Source organism: Sinocyclocheilus grahami, unplaced genomic scaffold, assembly GCF_001515645.1.
Source record: "Sinocyclocheilus grahami isolate Dianchi unplaced genomic scaffold, SAMN03320097.WGS_v1.1 scaffold1804.1, whole genome shotgun sequence".
NCBI classification, from domain to species: domain Eukaryota; kingdom Metazoa; phylum Chordata; class Actinopteri; order Cypriniformes; family Cyprinidae; genus Sinocyclocheilus; species Sinocyclocheilus grahami.
In genome coordinates, this window is record NW_015506983.1 from 64987 (window position 1) to 86089 (window position 21103).

General features: G+C 33.8%; 1 protein-coding gene across 1 annotated transcript in view; it reads right to left on the reverse strand.

Annotated features, from left to right (window-relative positions):
• Nucleotides 1–21103, reverse strand: part of LOC107572734 (RAC-alpha serine/threonine-protein kinase-like) — a 67868-nt gene that overhangs the window by 22214 nt on the left and 24551 nt on the right. Inside the window, exons 3-9 of the mRNA XM_016259169.1 lie at nt 11850–11978; nt 7200–7311; nt 5715–5841; nt 4941–5072; nt 2656–2721; nt 1437–1505; nt 1237–1362 (exon numbers count right to left, since the gene is read on the reverse strand). Coding sequence (XP_016114655.1) covers nt 1237–1362; nt 1437–1505; nt 2656–2721; nt 4941–5072; nt 5715–5841; nt 7200–7311; nt 11850–11978 — 761 coding nt within the window. The remainder of the gene's footprint in view (nt 1–1236; nt 1363–1436; nt 1506–2655; nt 2722–4940; nt 5073–5714; nt 5842–7199; nt 7312–11849; nt 11979–21103) is intronic.

Consider the following 21103-nt stretch of genomic DNA (forward strand, 5'->3'; position numbering starts at 1 on the left):
GTGTGTGTGTGTGAGAGAGGGGTTTAATATCAGCACGTCTCAGTCACATGGCAGCTGTATCTATCTCTCTCTAACACACACACACACACACTCACACTCACACACACACACACACGCACACGCACACACAAACACACACACGGCCAGCGGCTCAGGAACGCAGTCAGCACAAACAGTGTCCTGCTACAGCGGCACTTTCCCATGAACCTGAGCGGCTCTGAACCAGAGAAAGCAAAGCACTGCTTCTGCTGACCTACAGGATCATCATCATCTGGACACAACACCGGCACAAAACACACATCAATACACTGGACACACACCTGTGATTCTCTATTAATGCACCAACTCCTTTACTGTGACAACAAGTTTTTAACACGGACTTTCTTTAAGCCAAAGGTGTTCATTACAATGCACCGTTAAAGGTGCTTTAAAAACACAAGTTTAAAATGTTATTATACTAAATACAGATGATTTTTTTTTGTTAGACATTTAAGATTTGTTTTGTATTGTGCCTTTTTTTTCAGTCCGTATGAATGTTTTATAAAAATATAACTTTTTTTCAATTAATTTTAATTACTACATTTGAACTAATTATTTTTCAGTCTTATTGTAATTAATACAATAATAATATTATAAAATAAAAATATAAAAATAAATATATTTACTTTTTTTAAAGTATCAAACAAAATACTATCACAACTCATAACTGTACTTATCAATTTAATTAATATAAAATTTATTATTAGTAGTATTTTTTTATTTAAAAATGTTACATTTTCATATATATATATATATATATATAAATTACTATATATATATATATATATGTGTGTGTGTGTGCATATATATATATATACATATATAGTATTAATATTATATTATTTTTTTAAATTATTTTTGTTATTTTAGCACATTTCACGTCATTATAATACATAAAATGTAATTGATGTAATTTAACATTTAATTTACAGTGATTAAAATACAAAAATTATTACAGTCATATTTTGCTATAATACAGTAAAAAATATGTGTCAAAAATTAAAACGCACACATTTATATTATACTGCAATTTGGGTGGAAAACATGCTGAACTGTCATTAATGCGTGTGAAATATGACCTGCACGTGTTTTTGTGAGATTCATCAATAAGTGACCGGGTTATTAGTGATGAAATGATGCTGTATGATCAGCAGGACCAGATATGTTATAATAAGTTATAGCAGGTGAACTCCTGACCTTCAGGTCCCTGTAGACCACGTTTCTCTCTGAATGCAGGTAGTCGAGCGCAGACACGATCTCTGCTCCGTAGAAACGCGCGCGATCCTCCGAGAAAACCCGATCCCGAGACAAGTGGAAGAAAAGCTGCGGGAGGAAGGAGTGCTGCACGATTACAGCATCAGATCACCGTAAACCAGCTCATCTGACGAGATCCTCACCTCTCCTCCGTTTGCGTACTCCATGACGAAACACAAGCGGTCGTGGGTTTGGAAAGAGTACTTCAGAGCCTACACAAATACCCACAACAGTGTATTCAATAATCATCATCATCATAACAATTATAATATATATGATAAAAAATATATATATGATAAAGACATTGGAATACAAACTACAATGTATGCAATAACTGTTCATTAGTAATTAATAAATATTATGATAATTTAATATATACATATATTAAGAAAAGTTTTTGTGTATGTGTGTATAAATAAATATATATATATATATATATCATAATATTTTATAAGAATAATTATTACTAATATTTTACACACACACACATATGATAAAGAGATTGAACAATTTGATTCAAATAAATACAATGTATTAAATAATAATAATTTGAATTAAATATATCAATATATATATATATATATTGAGAAAAAAATAATAATAATAAAAAAAAAAAAAATAATAAAAAAAAAAATATATATATATGATGATCTTTCGTGTATATATATATATATATATATATTACATACAAAGAACAATGTATCAAATAATAATAAATAAGGGGAAAAAATTATATTTTTTACAAAATCTAAACATTCATAAAACTATATAAATGTATGTGTACAATGACATATTAAATATTTTTTCAAGGAAATTAATGTGTGTTAAGTGTGTTTTTACTTACAACTTGCCAGTGGAGTCAGAAAAATAAACAAAATTAAAAAACAAATACAAAAAGAGAAAACCTTTATTTTTCTGACACCAGTGGCAGGTTATTTATTTATTTATTTTTGCAGGTTTAAGCATAAACATTTAATTTTCATAAATTCTCAGGCAAAAAATGTAATACATCATTTTGCATCTCAAGTAAACATATCTTGATTTAAGAATGTTTCTATGCACACAAATGTTGAGGAAGAAAATCACTTATTAAAGGAACAGTCATGCAAAAATAAATAAGGAAGTTTGATAAAGCAAGTTTCCTCTGTGGTTCTATCTGGAACACGTTTGATTGCGCACACTTGTGCACAAACAGACAGATTTCCATGAGAACCCCGTTTAACATCAGTCAGTTAAACAGATAACAGCAGACCAGGAAAACAAACTCCTGAAAGATCTGAGCCTCCTGCTATGAATCATTACTGAAGCGGCTCTTAGTGTGGATGATAGACAGAGAGGAGGATGAGGAGGAGGGTCTCTCACCGTGAGGAAGGGGTGTTTGGAGTTCTGCAGCACACGGTTCTCTGCGAGTGTGTGAGCCACTTCATCCTGAAACACAGACAACGATGTCCTGATCAAACCCGCTCATATCACGACTTCATGCGCTGCATCCCGGGATGCTTTTAGAGTTCAGACACTAAATATTTTTCTCTTGCACTCTGAATAGTGCATCAAAAAAAAAAATATATATATATATATATATATTATAAAAACTTTTAAAAATTAAATAAAAAATAGGCCCTGCATAGTGTGTCGTGTAAATTTTATTTGAGTATTAAATTAAATCTTATGTAAATTTTACTACAATATCAGAGGCAGGGGGGAAACTTTTTTTGAGAAATGGCAATAATTTATCACATTCTTTAATGATTTACAAATCTTAGACGTGGATTGAGTGAAGGTATATATGTATACCCCTTATTTTATTATTATTATTAATTTGTTTTATGTTTTTTTTATTTGTTGTAAAAAAAAAAAAAATTTTTTTTTTTTATTAATTAATTAATTTTTTTCAGATGTCATTGTGTTCTAATTGGGTATTGCTTTGTTGGGGCTGGGTAGGGTCGTATATGGTAGGTGGGGTGGTATAAAATGTAAAAATGCAATTTGCAACAATAAAAATGTTACTTATATGAGTTTTTATTTTTCTAGGTTTATTTAAACTTTTCATTTAATTTTAACTATTGGCTAAATTCAATTCTATTAATCTAAAAAGCATGCCAAATCAGCTGAAACCATGAAACGTATGCAATTTAACAACAATCACTTATCAGTTTATTCAAAAAATAAACAAATTATTTAGGGCACTATGACATTTTTTTAATTTAATGTTGTTTTTTTTGGATTCTGTTTTTCCATATTTTATTTTATTCCAAAAGCATGTCTAATTAATTAAAATCATGAAACTTATACAATTTAATAACAATTTGTTGAGTTAAAAAATAAGGGCCCTCTCAAATGCGTTTTATTTTTTCCCAAATTCTTTTTTTTTAATTAGAATTTTTCTAAATTCCATCTATTTACATTTTAATATTTTTTCGATTTTTCGAAGTTTAACCATTAAATCTTAGCAATCAAAAAGCATGTCTAATTAATTGAAATCATGAAACGTTTACAATTTTACTACAACTTAACAAAAATTACATTTTTAGAGTCGTTTTATTTTTTCCCAAATTCTGTTTTATTTCCTTCATATTCTAAGTTTTCCATCTTCATTTTTTTCTGGTTCAATTCTGTTTTAATGGTTTAATTAAATTTGAATAATAATCGAAAAACATGTCTAATCAATAAAATGTATATAACTTTAACAATTTTATAATTTATTAATATTTTTACAATAATACGGCCCTATGAAATGTGTTACGTTTTCAGAAATTCTGTGTTTAAATTTTTTTGTATTGATGATTTAATCCAAAATCATTATTCAAAATCAAAAACTGTAGTATTCAAATTAATGCATTAAAAATGTGACATTTAATTCATCTTTTAAAACATAACCAACTGAAAATGAACAATTCCTTTTATTTTTGAGCAAAAAGTTTAGTGCCGGTTTACTGTTAAAATTAAAACATGGAAGAAAAATTCTGTGATATTCCTTTAAAAATATATCAAGTATCTCCAACATTTCTCTCCACATCAAACCGATCCTTCAATGATGAGTTCAGAAGAGCTTTAACTCCACTGCAGACAAAACTGGGCTAAAATCAGGTTAAGTACACAATAATATTTCTCATATTTGTACTCACTTTGGCTACAATCACTTCTTTCTTGAGGATTTTCATGGCGTAATATTTTCCCGTTGCTTTTTCCTTCACCAGAATCACCTTCCCAAAAGTGCCTTTTCCCAGCAGTTTGAGGTATTCGAAGTCGTGCATCGTCTGAAACACACACCAGCCGAAGAAAATATAAAAAGCATTGTTGCATAATTTACAGCAGAGGTGAATATTGAGTAAGAAAATACTGAACTGAAATGTTGTACATTCCTTTCATTAAAAATATGTTGCGCTTATTATTTTCTGTCTGTTTTGTGTGCGACCCCAAAGTTAAGAACACATATGTGAGCTGCACCACAAAAGCAGTGTTAAGTCGCTGGGGGATATTTGTAGCAATAGCCAACAATACATTGTATGGGTCACAATTATACATTTCTCTTTTATGCCAAAAATCATTAGGATATTTGAGTTCAGAAGAGCTTTAACTCCACTGCAGACAAAACTGGGCTAAAATCAGGTTAAGTACACACTAATATTTCTCATATTTGTACTCACTTTGGCTACAATCACTTCTTTCTTGAGGATTTTCATGGCGTAATATTTTCCCGTTGCTTTTTCCTTCACCAGAATCACCTTCCCAAAAGTGCCTTTTCCCAGCAGTTTGAGGTATTCGAAGTCGTGCATCGTCTGAAACACACACCAGCCGAAGAAAATATAAAAAGCATTGTTGCATAATTTACAGCAGAGGTGAATATTGAGTAAGAAAATACTGAACTGAAATGTTGTACATTCCTTTCATTAAAAATATGTTGCGCTTATTATTTTCTGTCTGTTTTGTGTGCGACCCCAAAGTTAAGAACACATATGTGAGCTGCACCACAAAAGCAGTGTTAAGTCGCTGGGGGATATTTGTAGCAATAGCCAACAATACATTGTATGGGTCACAATTATACATTTCTCTTTTATGCCAAAAATCATTAGGATATTCAGTAAAGATCATGTTCCATGAAGATATTTTGTAAATGTCCTACCGTAAATATATCAAAACTTAATGTTTGATTAGTAAGATTAGGCATTGCTAAGAACTTCATTTGAACAACTTTAAAGATGATTTTCTCAATATTTAGATTTTTTTGCACCCTCAGATTCCAGATTTTCAAATATTGTCCGATCATAACAAACCACACATCAATGGAAAGCTATTTATTCAGCTTTCAGATGATGCATAAATCTCAATTTCGAAAAATTGACCCTTATGACTGGTTTTGTGCTCCAGGGTCACATATGATTATTGTGTTTATTACTGTTATTATAGTGTCTGTTAAGTACCACTTTGAGCCGAGGTTTGGTCAGAAACATCTCCATGTCCATGTGTTCTGGAGACGCGTCCATCATCTCCTCCTCTTGTTTCTGCAGACTGTCGGACACGGTCTGGATGGCTTTGGTCCATTCCTCCCTACACAACAACAACACAAACAAACATGCAAACCAATGCTGCTTTTCTGCAAATATTAGGACTAATTGTCTATGATATTCCTTTGTAAGTCGCTTGGATATAAGCTCCTGTTAATGTACTGTACAGTGGTGTGAAAAAGTTTTTGCCCCCTTCCTGTTTTTTTACTAAAATAATGTGCTTAATCACAGTTCTTTCATGATTTAACAGGAGGGAGCAATTAATTTTTCATATAGGTTTGGACAGCTTTTTTCCCTTAATAAATTAAATCATCATTTAAAAACTGCATTTTGTATTTACTTGCATTATCTTTGTGTAATATTTAAATTTGTTTGATTATCTGAATCTTTTACGTGTGACAAATATGCAAAAAATAAACAAAACAGGAACGGGGCATAGTTTATTTAAATGTGTATATATTTATATTATATTTTATTATAATTTTTTTTCGTTTGAAGTATATTTCAAGTTAAAAGTTTCAATGTTTAACAAGTGCACGACGCTTACAAATATATATTTTTAATAAAGTTATTTAAATGTGTATACATTACATTAAAGTTCAAGGAAATCCAAGATGTTTTTTTAATTTTCATCAAATGCATGATTTAAAAAAAGTATATATATATAGAAATGTGAATATATTTACTTATAATTTATCTTAGTTAAAAAAATCCAAGATTTCTTTTTAAAAAAATACTTTCAACAAATGCATGTTGTTTCCAAATAAATATTTTTGGTATTTATTTAAACTTATGTAAATGTAAACATTTAAATGTTATTTATTTATTCAGTTTTAATTTCAATTTTTACTATTGTTTTATTTTTCAGTTGAATTATATTTAAAGTTCAAGGGAAAAAACACTTAACAAACGCATGACGTCTCAGTCAACCAGTAAACATGTTAATCATTATCTCAATATTGACCAAAATAAATGTGATTATAATTTTGCCATAATCAAGCAGCCTTAAGTGAAAGTTTAATGTGCTTGCCAGTGTTATTTTAGTATCATTAATACACTATTATTTATTAATATACTGAATTTGATTTTGTTCTCATATTTTCTGTTTTCATTTTAGTTTTTATTTAAATTTGTATTTAGTATTAGATTATTTTTTTATATACTGTATATATTTCATTTCAGTTCATGTTTATTTTATTTGAAGTAATGTACATGCGTTTGTATGGCTTTTAACCCTGGTTCTTGCACACTAGTTTCTCTGTGAATTAAGCTGAATGTCTGAGCACATATACAGTGAATAAGGAGCAGGTATGCAGGTGGGTGTGTGTGTGGGTGTGTGTGTGTGTGTGTGTGTGTGTGTGTGTGTGTGTGTGAGTGAGTGTGTGTGTGTGAGTGTCTGACCGCTCCTCAGGCCTCTCCACATGGAAGGTGCGCTCAATGACAGTGGTCCACTGCAGGCAGCGTATGATGAATGTGTTGGGTTTGGGCCGCTCCGTCTTCATCAGCTGACACTCTGGACACATCCGGTGGAAAACCACACCAGAGACACGGACAGCGAGAGAAATTACGGCAGCAATCATTTATCTCTATCTGAGAGTTTCTCCAGCACTACATTACACACACACTCAGTAGGGAGCGGCGAACAGGTGCACTGCATTATTACTCACATGCAAACCTTACACACACTTCAATAACTCATGCACTTTAAAAGGGAAAATATGGGCTAAAACAGAACCTACTGACGGCATGCAACAGAACATCATTCCCACTCAGCCCTCAGAAAGAGTGGAAAAGAAACTTATAAAAGCACTTTTAAACTCGTCACGGCATCTTAAAAACACAAATCTAATGGCAGAAGATGGTGGAGAAACCGCGAGATGTGATGCAATGGCAAGACAGCTTAAAATGACCACATATTAATCATATGCCTTCATAAATTCTGCATGGTGACAATTATTCTTATCTTCTGTCAACAATCAACGTTAATATTGTGTGCAATAATATTAAATGAAAATCTGAAAATGTTATGCACACCTAACATTTGCTCACAAGGATGTTTTGCAATGTTAGAAATTAAGTTTTATATCTAAAAAGTTGGTGAGATGCAAACAAAAGCTTAATATTTTGAATCAGATTTTATTTTAAGATTTTCTGTTTTTAATTTTAAAGTTTTAGTAATTTTACTGTGTGTTTTTGTAACATATATTAGTTTTTTTTAAATATTTATTAGATTCAGTATATTTAGTTTTAGTTATTTTAGTACTTAAACTTAACAAAAATGAAAAATGTTTCCTTGGCAATTAGCTAGAACAATTAATTGTTTTTAATTAACTTAAAAACAAGTTTAAGTTTTTTTCTTATATTTTATTACAGTACCAAAAATGTTTTTAAATGGTTTTAGTTTTAATGATAATAAAATGTAGTTTTCCGGAACCATTTTTAAAACAATTTTCAATTTTTAAAACTATTTTTAACTATTTTTAAAAGCTCTTGGATGGCAGGTTAAAAGCATTAGCACATATTGATTATATGGTCAAAAGTTAGGAATAATTATGATTTTTATTGTTTTTGAAAGAAGTCTTTTCTGCTCACCGAAGCTGCATTTATTTAATTAAAATACAGTAAAAACACAAATATTGTGAAATATTATTATAATTTAAAACAGCTGTTTTCTGTGTGAATATCTGTTAAAATATAATGTATTTCTGTGATGCGCAGCTGTATTTTCAGCATCATTCCTCCAGTCTTCAGTGTCACATGATCTTCAGAAATCAGTATAATATGCTGATTTGAGATTTCTTTCAAAAAAAAAAAAAGTCCACATGTTTGACTTGTGGTGTACAGTGGGTACGGAAAGTATTCAGACCCCCTTAAATTTTTGGTAACAGTTCTGTCACTTTGCATAATACAGACATCAACATTAATACTGTGTGTAGTAATATTGTTTACTATTTGCTCACAAAGGTGTTTTGCGATGTTAGAAATGATGTCTTGTATCTAAAACAAATGTCAAACTCAGAAAAAGTATAACTGGGGGAAAATGCTTTTCTAGAAGCATTTTTTTTTTAATGTATTTTTCAATTGTAAAATAATTTTTAAATTGACAGCATCTTAAAAAGCAAAGCTCATGGCAGAAGACGGTGGAAAAATAGACGAGACGTGATGCAGCGGTCAAAGACGTCCATCTAAAACAGCGAAAAATTAGCACATATTGATTTTTGCATAATAATCAACATCAATATTGTGCATTTATCTGATTTGACTAAACAATAGTACACCTACTGTACACATTTTTAGTTATATATAGTAATTTTTTTTATTTTATTATAATTTTTTATTTATATATTTATTATACATACTTTTTATTATTTATTTTCTATATACATACATGCATACATACATTATTTATTTTGTTTTATCTTTTTTTTTTTTTTTTTATTATATTTAAAGATCAAAGAAATCCAAGAATTCTTCAAAAAAAAAAAGTTCAACAAATGCATGATGTCAATAAATGTTATTGTGGTAAATATGATGCTCATTTAAAAAAAAGTCAAAAATAAGCACATATTACGCTTGTTAATAATCAGTGCAACGTCTCATTTATTGTCATTTTGCATAATAATCAACATTAATATGCTGTTTCCTCCTAACATTTGCAAACAAGGGCGAATTGCGATGTCAGAAATGAAGTTTTACATCTAAAAAATGTCAAACTTCACGCGGCCAATCTGATATTGACGATCAATACACACACACGTATGCTTCTGCGATTCCAACGACGAATGCACAACTGCGTCCGAGGAAAACGGGAATGTCATCAGTTGTTAAAAACTCAAACTCACGTCTTTTTCAGAGAGCAGCCGAAATAAGCAGCGTCTGTGTTCTCTGCCCTCAAAAGTGCTCACTCAAAGAGGAAAACTTACGCTTTCAGCGCCACAAAGCACAATCGCCTCCAATATCCAGCAGCGATTCTGCCAGCGCGTTCCCGCAAACATATGTCGCGGAGCGAGCGTGGAGGAGACATGTGTCACGTAAGAGGCCTGTCGACGAGATGGAGGACCCGGGTGAGACCACCACTGAGATCCAACACTGCAACCCGAGCCTCCATCAGCGGCGAGATAAATAATGAGGATCAGCCACTTAATAACCACTATATTTCACAAGTGTCAGGGAGGAAGCGTTCTCTTGAACAAACATTATGGCTGTCTAATTAGTCTGTTCAATCATCTCAACAGTTTTCGCAGCGATGGCGGGGCTTCTTCACTAAATTGTGCTGAGGTGCGACTGGAGGAGACGGCCCGGATGTGTTTAATATGTTCTGCACGTCCCTCGAGGAAGCAGAAAACTGTTTGAGTTGATGGAGGTCAGATGGAACTAGTTGAAGAATAACATCAAGTCCAGTCATGCATATTAAGCAAATTAAGCATGCACGAAATACACTGCGATCCCTTTTATATTTACAATATTTTTAATTCTTGCTTCTCATTTCCGTCTATTTAAGAAAACTTTGCCGCAACTTTAGTCTTATATCCATATAATGCATTTTAACTCATTTAATGTCATTTATCAAATGAAATGTCTAATATGCACTATTTTTTTTAAATAACTTATAAATAAAACTACCTACCATGTTGCAAATTAACCTGAAATTATATATTTAAATTAAGCATGCACAAAATACACTGCAATCAGTTTTATATTTACAATATATTTAATTCTCGCTTCTCATTTCCGTCTATTTAAGAAAAATTTGCAGTTACTTGTCCATATAATGCATTTTTAACTCATTTAATGTCATTTATCAAACGAAATGTCTAATATGCACTATTTTTCAAAAATACTTTATAAATAAATACAACCTTGCACATCAGCCTGAAATGATATACTTAAATTCAGCATGCATAAAATACAACATCAGTGTAATATCCCAATAATACACTGTTTTTAATTCATTTACAGTATCATTAAATACTGTATAAAAAAAACTACATTAAATGATATACTTAAATTAAGCATGCATTACTGTAATATCCAAATAATGCATTGTTTAAACTCATTTAAAGTTTCAGATACCAAACAAAATAATATGCATTCATTTGATAAATTAACTGCATTCATTTTATAGAAATAAAAACTACCCACCATGTTGCAAATTAACCTGATATTATATACTTTAAGCATGCATAGAACACACTGCAATCAGTTTTGCATTTAAAATATATTTAACTATTATGTATAAGTTTCATAAAAATAAAAACTTTAGAAGGTGCAAAAAAATACTTCTAATGTTGCAAATTAACCTGGAATAAAAAAATGCAATTTTAAAATGTATTTCTGCCATGGAATAAAAAAATAAAAAGGTAATTGAGGCTTTTAATCTCAAATGTTTTACCTTTTTCGGAGTTTATATCTCAAAATGCAATCTTTTTCCTCGCAATTGCAAGTTTATACTGTATCTCAGAATTGTGACCTTTTTTATATTTCACAATTCAGTTTTTCAGAATTGCACACTATACTAAACTCAGAATTGTGAGAAAGTCTAAATCGCAAGATATAAACTTATAATTGCAAGAACAAAAAGTATGAAATACAAAGTTGCAATTTTTATTTTTGTAATTTTTGGAAACAAGCTTGTCACAGTTCTCACAATTCTGACTTTTTTTCTTGTAATTCTGACTTTATTTCTCACAATTCAGGCACAAAAAAGCCAGAATTGCCAGCTAAAAAAGTTTTTCTTAATTCCATTTCGGAAATAAAAAGCTATAGTATCTCTTTGTTTGTCTGACTTTGTTTTACACAAAATTTAAAATAACTAAACTGCATTTATTTACGAAACTGCACACCATTCATTGAAGTAAACATGCACTGCATGTCATAAAAACATTTGATAATAACCCTTAAAATGTTCCTTATACTGTTTTTAGTTTACACAATGCACATTACGAGGCAAGTACTACACTAGTTCTTGATTCAGTTTTAAGCTGGATTGACCCATGCATACACATACGTCATGCTCTCAGATTCTCCTGCAGACTAAGTTGAGAGACTCACGTGCCACGGAGAAGTTGTTTAACGGCGTCTCCAGCTGATCCACGTCCTGCGGACGCTCCTTATAGCCGATAAACGTACCGTCACTCTTCAGCAAGAAATACCGCGGCCTCCACGTCTTTATGTACTCTCCTGTGAGACAGAGAGAGAAAGCTAAATAAATACACAAGGTTTTATTCAATATTAACAGAGTATAAGCAATAAAGTTCTTCTTTGTGCAGATTAACCCAAAAAATGTGTAGCCACCTAAAATCTACAATCCAGAGCAACTTTTTATGAATGCATATATGACCAAAGCCAGTCATTGTGCAGTCATATAAAGCCTCTAAATGATCAGCATGATCAAACTTTGCACACAATCTATGTGTTTGGATCATTTCAATCTCATCTTACGAAGACATATTATTGGAGATATAGAGTGACCGCTGATATTTAGATCATGTTGTGTCAGTATCTGCTGTTCTGTTATAAAGATCTCATTGAATTTCATCATATTTAATCAAATTGCATATTTTGTTCAGTTTCAGCCTCTGAATAAACAAAACATGCAAACTTTTTAAAGATTTAAAAAATATATATTTGTCTCTGTTTAATGTTCCATTAAAAACTCAACTATTTATCTCATAATTATGACTTTGTGTGTCAATTTCTACTTTTTATCTCAAAGTTAGGATTTTTGTCATAAATTTGCATTTTACCTCAAATTATGATTATCATTACTTATGGCTTTCTTATAACGCAATTTTTTTCTCGTGACAATCTCATAAATTTTATCTGATAATTATGACTTTTGTATCTCAATATTATCACACTTGATGATACTTGACATCAACTTGAGATAAAGCTGCTTTGCAACGATTTGCTTCGTGAAAAGCGCTATAAAATAAACTTGAATTGAATATTATAGCTTTAATATCATAATTATGACATTTTTCTTAAAATCACGATGTAGTGTGTCATAATTATGACCTTTTATCTCAATGACTTTGTATGTCAATTTCGACTTCTCATAATTTTGACTCATAATTACGACGTTTTATCTCTTAATTAAGATGTCATAATTTCTACTTTTATCTCAAAATATACCTTAGATGTCATCATTTTGAGATTTTATCTCAAAATTATCACTTTTTATCTCAAAGTTGACTGTGTCATAATTATGACTTCTTTCTCAAAATGATGAATTAGTGTCATAATAAAGACTTTCTATCTCATAATTATGACCTTTTATCTCATGAATGATTATGACTTAGTATGTCATAATTTCAATTGTTTTTTTGTCTCAAAATTATGCCTTTTTATGTCCGAGTTCTGACTTTCAATCTCATAATTATGACTAAACGGACAACAAATGCTTGATGCATCAAATATGCAAACTTTTTAAATATTCATATTTTCAATAAACTGTTTCAACAGACTTTCTGACTATTATGATTATTTCACAAACACGTCAGGCTTCACGGGGTTAAAGACCTTTATTGAACGGAGAGCTAAACCTTTAGGAAACGATTCTAACATGCAATGCATCTAAATTTCGATGTTTGAGCTCCAAACAACAGCAAAACACCTCCATTTCCAAAAGCAGCACGAGCGAGAGCGACCCAAAGCTGCGGCCGTGTTCTGCAAGAGAGATCAATCTGTGCTGAGGACGGTGCAGAAATCACTGCACCAGATGTTGCGGAATTGGAAATGAAAAAAACTGAGAGAGTCTGCAGCACGTCAGAAACAGAGACAGTTTGAATAGTTATCCAGGAAAAGTGTAATTTATTTTTAATTACGGGAGTCGAATATTAACCCCATGCAGGGTCTGAGCAAGCTGTCCTTAATTGGCCCATTTCCTCTGTCACTAAAGTGTGGATGTGTCACGGCAAACGTCTGTCTCGCTGATTTTTAGCAGCTTTCGGCTCATTTGAGCTGTGACAGACCAGAGGAGCAGCGACTGGCCCGTAACAGAGCAGCTACACATGCATTTGTCATCTAAACACTGCAACGCTTCACAGAAACTTCAGATCACTTTCAGCTTTCTGAAGAGAGCCCGTTTTCTAACTTTTCCTCTTTTACAGGACTGTTCACATGATGATGAGCAAGTTAAGATGTGCAAATGTGAAGCTCAGTGCTCTTGGATAATGCTAGTGAATTGAATATGCTTTTCGGCAAAGAGAAATATGTTTTGGACTTCATGAACAGCAGCTAGAACGAACACGAAACACAGACATACACAACCACACTAATGATTTAGGCAGAGGCGTCAGGTATAAGGCTTCCCAAGTGGGTTCGTGAACCTCTGATGGTGTGTGAGTTGATACAAAATGTCAAATTAATATTAATAAATAAAAAAGTCAAAATACAGCACTTACTGAAATTATTAAAATCATAAGTACAATTTAAATAAAGAAAATTCCAAATAAAAGCAAACTAAAAATTAAATGATAAAAATTTTAAATAATAAATATTTTACATAAAAACAGACAAAATAGAATGCTTACTAAAATTATTAGAATCGTAAGAATGTAAAATTGAAATAAAAGCAATCAAAAGAAAACCATTACTAAAAAGAATTATCAATAGTAGAAATGCAATTTTATAATTAATATTTTTAAAAATAAAAAGTCAAAATACAACACAAATTAAAAAAAATATTAAAACCATATTAAAATCGTAAGAAGGTAAAAATTAAAAGAAATAATTTTCAAAATGCAATTCTTCCTAAAAATGTCTAAAATCACAAGAACGGAAACATTTAAATAAAAACAATCAAAATAAAACACTAAAAATAAATAAGAAATTTTTTAAAAATATTTAAAATTAAAAACTGGCAAAACACAACACTTGCTAAAATTGATTCAATGATGTAAAATTGAAATAAATAATTCCCAAATAAATGCAAATCAAAGTAAAAGCATTTACTAAAAATGAATTAAATCATAAAATGTAAAATTATATTACATGTTTTTTTATAAAAGCAGTGAAAATTCAATGCTTACAAATGAGAATGCAAAATTGAAATAAATGAATAATTTCCAAATAACACAATTTGAAATTATAATAAGAAAGTAACTTTCAAATAAAAACAAATCAGATAACTGTGAACGTGCAAATGTGTTGTTAAATTATTGAAACATTAACTCAAAATCTTGAAGTAAGTGTTTTAGCTCAAAGGGGTTCGGCTGATAAAAATGTTTGGGAATCATTGTGTGTGTGTGAGTGTGTGTGTGTGTGTGTGTGTGTGTGTGTGTGTGTGTGTGTGTGTGTGTGAGTGTGTGTGTGTGTGTGTGTGAGTGTGTGTGTGTGTGTGTGTGTGTGTGTGAGTGTGTGTGTGTGTGTGTGTGTGTGAGTGAGATAGTGAGTGAGTGTGTGTGTGTGTGTGCGTGAGTGAGTGTGTGTATGTGTGTGTGTGAGTGTGAGTGTGTGTGTGTGTGTGTGAGTGTGAGTGAGTGTGTGTGTGTGTGTGTGAGTGTGAGTGAGTGTGTGTGTGTGTGTGTGAGTGTGAGTGAGTGTGTGTGTGTGTGTGTGAGTGTGAGTGAGTGTGTGTGTGTGTGTGTGAGTGTGAGTGAGTGTGTGTGTGTGTGTGTGAGTGTGAGTGAGTGTGTGTGTGTGTGTGTGAGTGTGAGTGAGTGTGTGTGTGTGTGTGTGAGTGTGAGTGAGTGTGTGTGTGTGTGTGTGAGTGTGAGTGAGTGTGTGTGTGTGTGTGTGAGTGTGAGTGAGTGTGTGTGTGTGTGTGTGAGTGTGAGTGAGTGTGTGTGTGTGTGTGTGAGTGTGAGTGAGTGTGTGTGTGTGTGTGTGAGTGTGAGTGAGTGTGTGTGTGTGTGTGTGAGTGTGAGTGAGTGTGTGTGTGTGTGTGTGAGTGTGAGTGAGTGTGTGTGTGTGTGTGTGAGTGTGAGTGAGTGTGTGTGTGTGTGTGTGAGTGTGAGTGAGTGTGTGTGTGTGTGTGTGAGTGTGAGTGAGTGTGTGTGTGTGTGTGTGAGTGTGAGTGAGTGTGTGTGTGTGTGTGTGAGTGTGAGTGAGTGTGTGTGTGTGTGTGTGAGTGTGAGTGAGTGTGTGTGTGTGTGTGTGAGTGTGAGTGAGTGTGTGTGTGTGTGTGTGAGTGTGAGTGAGTGTGTGTGTGTGTGTGTGAGTGTGAGTGAGTGTGTGTGTGTGTGTGTGAGTGTGAGTGAGTGTGTGTGTGTGTGTGTGAGTGTGAGTGAGTGTGTGTGTGTGTGTGTGAGTGTGAGTGAGTGTGTGTGTGTGTGTGTGAGTGTGAGTGAGTGTGTGTGTGTGTGTGTGAGTGTGAGTGAGTGTGTGTGTGTGTGTGTGAGTGTGAGTGAGTGTGTGTGTGTGTGTGTGAGTGTGAGTGAGTGTGTGTGTGTGTGTGTGAGTGTGAGTGAGTGTGTGTGTGTGTGTGTGAGTGTGAGTGAGTGTGTGTGTGTGTGTGTGAGTGTGAGTGAGTGTGTGTGTGTGTGTGTGAGTGTGAGTGAGTGTGTGTGTGTGTGTGTGAGTGTGAGTGAGTGTGTGTGTGTGTGTGTGAGTGTGAGTGAGTGTGTGTGTGTGTGTGTGAGTGTGAGTGAGTGTGTGTGTGTGTGTGTGAGTGTGAGTGAGTGTGTGTGTGTGTGTGTGAGTGTGAGTGAGTGTGTGTGTGTGTGTGTGAGTGTGAGTGAGTGTGTGTGTGTGTGTGTGAGTGTGAGTGAGTGTGTGTGTGTGTGTGTGAGTGTGAGTGAGTGTGTGTGTGTGTGTGTGAGTGTGAGTGAGTGTGTGTGTGTGTGTGTGAGTGTGAGTGAGTGTGTGTGTGTGTGTGTGAGTGTGAGTGAGTGTGTGTGTGTGTGTGTGAGTGTGAGTGAGTGTGTGTGTGTGTGTGTGAGTGTGAGTGAGTGTGTGTGTGTGTGTGTGAGTGTGAGTGAGTGTGTGTGTGTGTGTGTGAGTGTGAGTGAGTGTGTGTGTGTGTGTGTGAGTGTGAGTGAGTGTGTGTGTGTGTGTGTGAGTGTGAGTGAGTGTGTGTGTGTGTGTGTGAGTGTGAGTGAGTGTGTGTGTGTGTGTGTGAGTGTGAGTGAGTGTGTGTGTGTGTGTGTGAGTGTGAGTGAGTGTGTGTGTGTGTGTGTGAGTGTGAGTGAGTGTGTGTGTGTGTGTGTGAGTGTGTGTGAGATAGTGAGTGTGTGTGTGTGTGTGTGTGTGAGTGTGTGTGAGATAGTGAGTATGTGTGTGTGTGAGTGTGTGTTAGGGGTTGCACCGACTAATCGACTAGTCGCTGGTCCTATAGAGGACGCAACAGGATAAGAAATCTTTGAAGGACTTCCACATTTACGCTCTGTTTCCAAACAGTTAAAATGACAAATAAATGCATAATCTGAAAGTGCTCCACAAGACATGTGTGATTATATTACTGGATGCTCGAAATTGAACGGGAGAATGCACATTTTAAACAGCTTATTGTACAGGTAAGTTAATCGCCGTTCTAATCTAATGCGCTGCTGCACTGTAACACACACACATAGGCTACAGACAGTAGCTCATACATCACGTGCACAGAATCATTCAGCGCGGAAATGTATTGTCAACACTGTTCTGTGATTTCTCAATAAAATAGTTAACTGAAAAGTTCAAGCATATATTTCTTAATAACCAAATCCCACAGCTTCCCTTCTAGTAGAGAGACGTTGCCAGGTAGAGTTAATTCACACACGCAATCGCTCTCACTAATGCATTCATATGAATGTAATCTTTACTGTGCTACTTTATCTGTATCTGATTTAGAACAAGCAGAAATCTGAGAAATATAACGACATAAAGACAAAAGAACTGATAAAAATGAGCTGTTATAGGAGCAACAGCCGTGTGGGCAGCGCTGTGTCATATGCCATAGCTGTGCACAAGGTGTTTATCACAGCTCCAGACTTATTTGTTCATTAATGACGTCATCAGCGACTAGTCGACTTCGACTCGACTTTCATCACATAAAAGTCGACTTTAAAAAAATCAGAAGTCGTTCAACCTCTAGTGTGCGTGTGTGTGTGAGTGAGTGTGAGTGTGTGTGAGTGTGTGAGTGTGTGAGTGTGTGAGTGTGTGAGTGTGTGAGTGTGTGAGTGTGTGAGTGTGTGAGTGTGTGAGTGTGTGAGTGTGTGAGTGTGTGAGTGTGTGAGTGTGTGAGTGTGTGAGTGTGTGAGTGTGTGAGTGTGTGAGTGTGTGAGTGTGTGAGTGTGTGAGTGTGTGAGTGTGTGAGTGTGTGAGTGTGTGAGTGTGTGAGTGTGTCTCTGTAAGTCTGCTGAAAGTAGAGCAGCGCTCCAGATCATCCGGCCGTCTCTCTCTCTCTCTGCGGATGTGGAGCATCAATAAAGCTAAAGCATTACAAATGAGTCCACCTGATTCACAACAACTGTGGAGGAGCAGAGCGAACGCCACAACATCTGTCCTTCAGCCCCGTGCACTTAAGACTCTCATCCACAGCAGATGCCCAATATGTTATTACGGCTGCTGCCATTTTTCATCATGGCTACACAGAACAGCACCTCGCTCAAACCTGTTCTGCAGGCTAAGAGGTTTTGGAGATCAAAAACACACACTAACTTTAGGAAGTACAGCACGTTACATTAGAGCAAATATATGTGATGAATCGCTGCTTGTGCTCCTCATTTATATGCTATGTTGCTTTGCATCTGCTAAATGATAAATATGAGGTCTTGAAAGAAATTAATACTTAATTTCTAAATTAAATTAAGAATGAATTTAATCAAAAATGATGGTAAAATGTTACAAATAATGTTACAAAAGAATTCTATTTAAATAAATGATGTTCGTTTGAACTTTCTATTAATCAAAATATAGTGAAAAATAATATTATATATGTGTATATATATATATATATATATATATTTATAAATATTTTTAATTCAGCTTTACATCATGGAAATAATAAATATATTCTAATATAATATAAAATTAACAAATTATCTAATATAAAATATAATACATTTTATATAATAATAATAAAAAAGCAAATTAAAATAAAACACTTTCTAAAAACTAAATCATGAAAAAATGAAATAAATAAAACAATTTAATTATAATAAATATTTTTTAATTCAACTTTACATCATGGAAATAATAAATATAAATATTCTAATATAATATAAAATTAACATAAATTATCTAATATAAAATCTAATTATATATATAAAATCTCTATTATATATAATAATAATATATATAAAAATTATATAATATGGTATATAAAACAGAAAACAGTTAATTAAAATATTCAAGAATATTATTTTTTAAGTATAATATATACTTTCAGTCAAATAAATGCAGCCTTTTGTGAGCAAAAGATACTGTAAACGTTAAAAAATCTTACCAGCACCAATCTTTTAAATACTAGTATATAAATAGCATCAAAAATATGATTAACTGGTCTGTCACAAGTTCCTGTTTCTCAGTCAAACAGCTGCAACTTCAGCTCAATAAAAGTCAGACCTAAACTTTCAGTGCATGTTTATTTGTGCAGCGCTTTTCACAAATGCATATCCTTTACAGAAAATCTTTTAAATACTAGTATATAAATAGCATCAAAAATATGATTAAGGTAAGGTATTCGTGTATCTGGTTTGTTGTGTGTTTTAAGATAGAGATCAGTGTTATGTGAGCATCCATTCAAAAGAAACCCAGAAGTGCTCTGTCTGTCTGTCTGATGCAAACCGTATAACACCACACACATCCAGCCAGACTCAGGACCTTTCACACAGAAACACTAAACTACTGCTGTTATGTGTGACGCTGCATCGACCGCAGCACGTCTGCTAATGGTCTTAAACGGACAGACAGTGCAGGCCTGACGGGCACCGACAGATGTGTGTGTGTAAGAGTGTGTGTGTGTGTGTGTATGTGTGTGTGTGTGTGTGTGTTTGTTTGTATGTATGTATGTATGTATGTATGTATGTATGTGTGTATGTGTGTATGTGTGTGTGTGAGTGTATGTGTTTGTATGTATGTATGTATGTGTGTATGTGTGTGTGTGTGTGTGTGTGTGAGTGTGTGTGTGTGTGTGAGTGAGTATGCATGCGTGTGTATGTGTGTGTGTGTGTGTGTGTGTGATGAGTGTGGCTTAATATAAAATATTTTTTTATTAAATATTAAATTAAAATGATATCTATATCTATCTATCTATATAAATAATACAGTAAAAACAGCTGTTTTCTGTGTGAATCTCTGTTAAACTGTAATGTATTTCTGTGATGCGCAGCTGTATTTTCAGCATCATTCCTCCAGTCTTCAGCGTCACATGATCTTCAGAAATTATTATCACTGTTGAAAACAGTTGTGCTGCCCAATATTTTTGTGGAAACCGTGATGCATTTAATTTTTCAAGATTCACAGATGAATAGAAAGATCAAAAGAACAGCATTTATTTGAAATAGAAATCTTTTAAGCATATAAAACCACTATCGCAAAGCATTGTGGGAACACAGCTGCTGTCAGACAAAACGTGCAGCGTTTCTCACACACACATACACACACACCCTTGTGTCATGTGACCGCGTCATGGCCACCACATCCGGCTGACCGTCTCCTCGTCTCTGTCACCTCTGTTTTCTCCTGTAAACTCGAGTGTTTTCCTCTCAGCTCTTCCTCTTTCTCACTCAACACTTCTACTTTTCTTACATGCGCCTCTTGTTTTGCTCAGATCAGTGACGCAGACGCAAACCAGGAACAATCACAAAGCTCCTCATGCAGTTTTGCATGTATTGATGCTGTCGTACACATTACCTGTGACGGACTGATGTTACTGCAGTGTGTGTGTGTTTCTGTGTGTGTGTGCGTGTGTGTGTGTGTGTTTGTGAGTTTCTGTGTGCGTTTCTGTGCGAGTGTGTGCGCGTGTGTGTGTTTCTGTGCGTGTGCGTGTGTGTGTTTCTGTGCGAGTGTGTGTGCGTGTGTGTGTTTCTGTGCGTGTGCGTGTGTGTGTGTGTGTGTGTGTGTGCAGGGCCGTCCTTAGGGGGGTGCAACTGGTGCGGTCGCACGGGGCCCCGCACTTCTTCACAGCGGTGCCATAGAAGAACCATTTTTGGTTCCAAAAGGAACCATTCCCTCAAAGGTTCTTTAAAGAACCCTCTCTTTCTTACCTTTTTATAACCTGAAGAACCTTCTTTCGCCACAAAGAAGCTTTTGTGAAACAGAAAGGTTCTTCAGATGTTGAAGGTTCTTTATGGAACCATTTAGACAAAAAAGGTTCTTCTATGGCATCGTGAAGCACCTTTATTTTTAAGAGTGTAGTAAAAAAAAAAAATCTGGTGTCT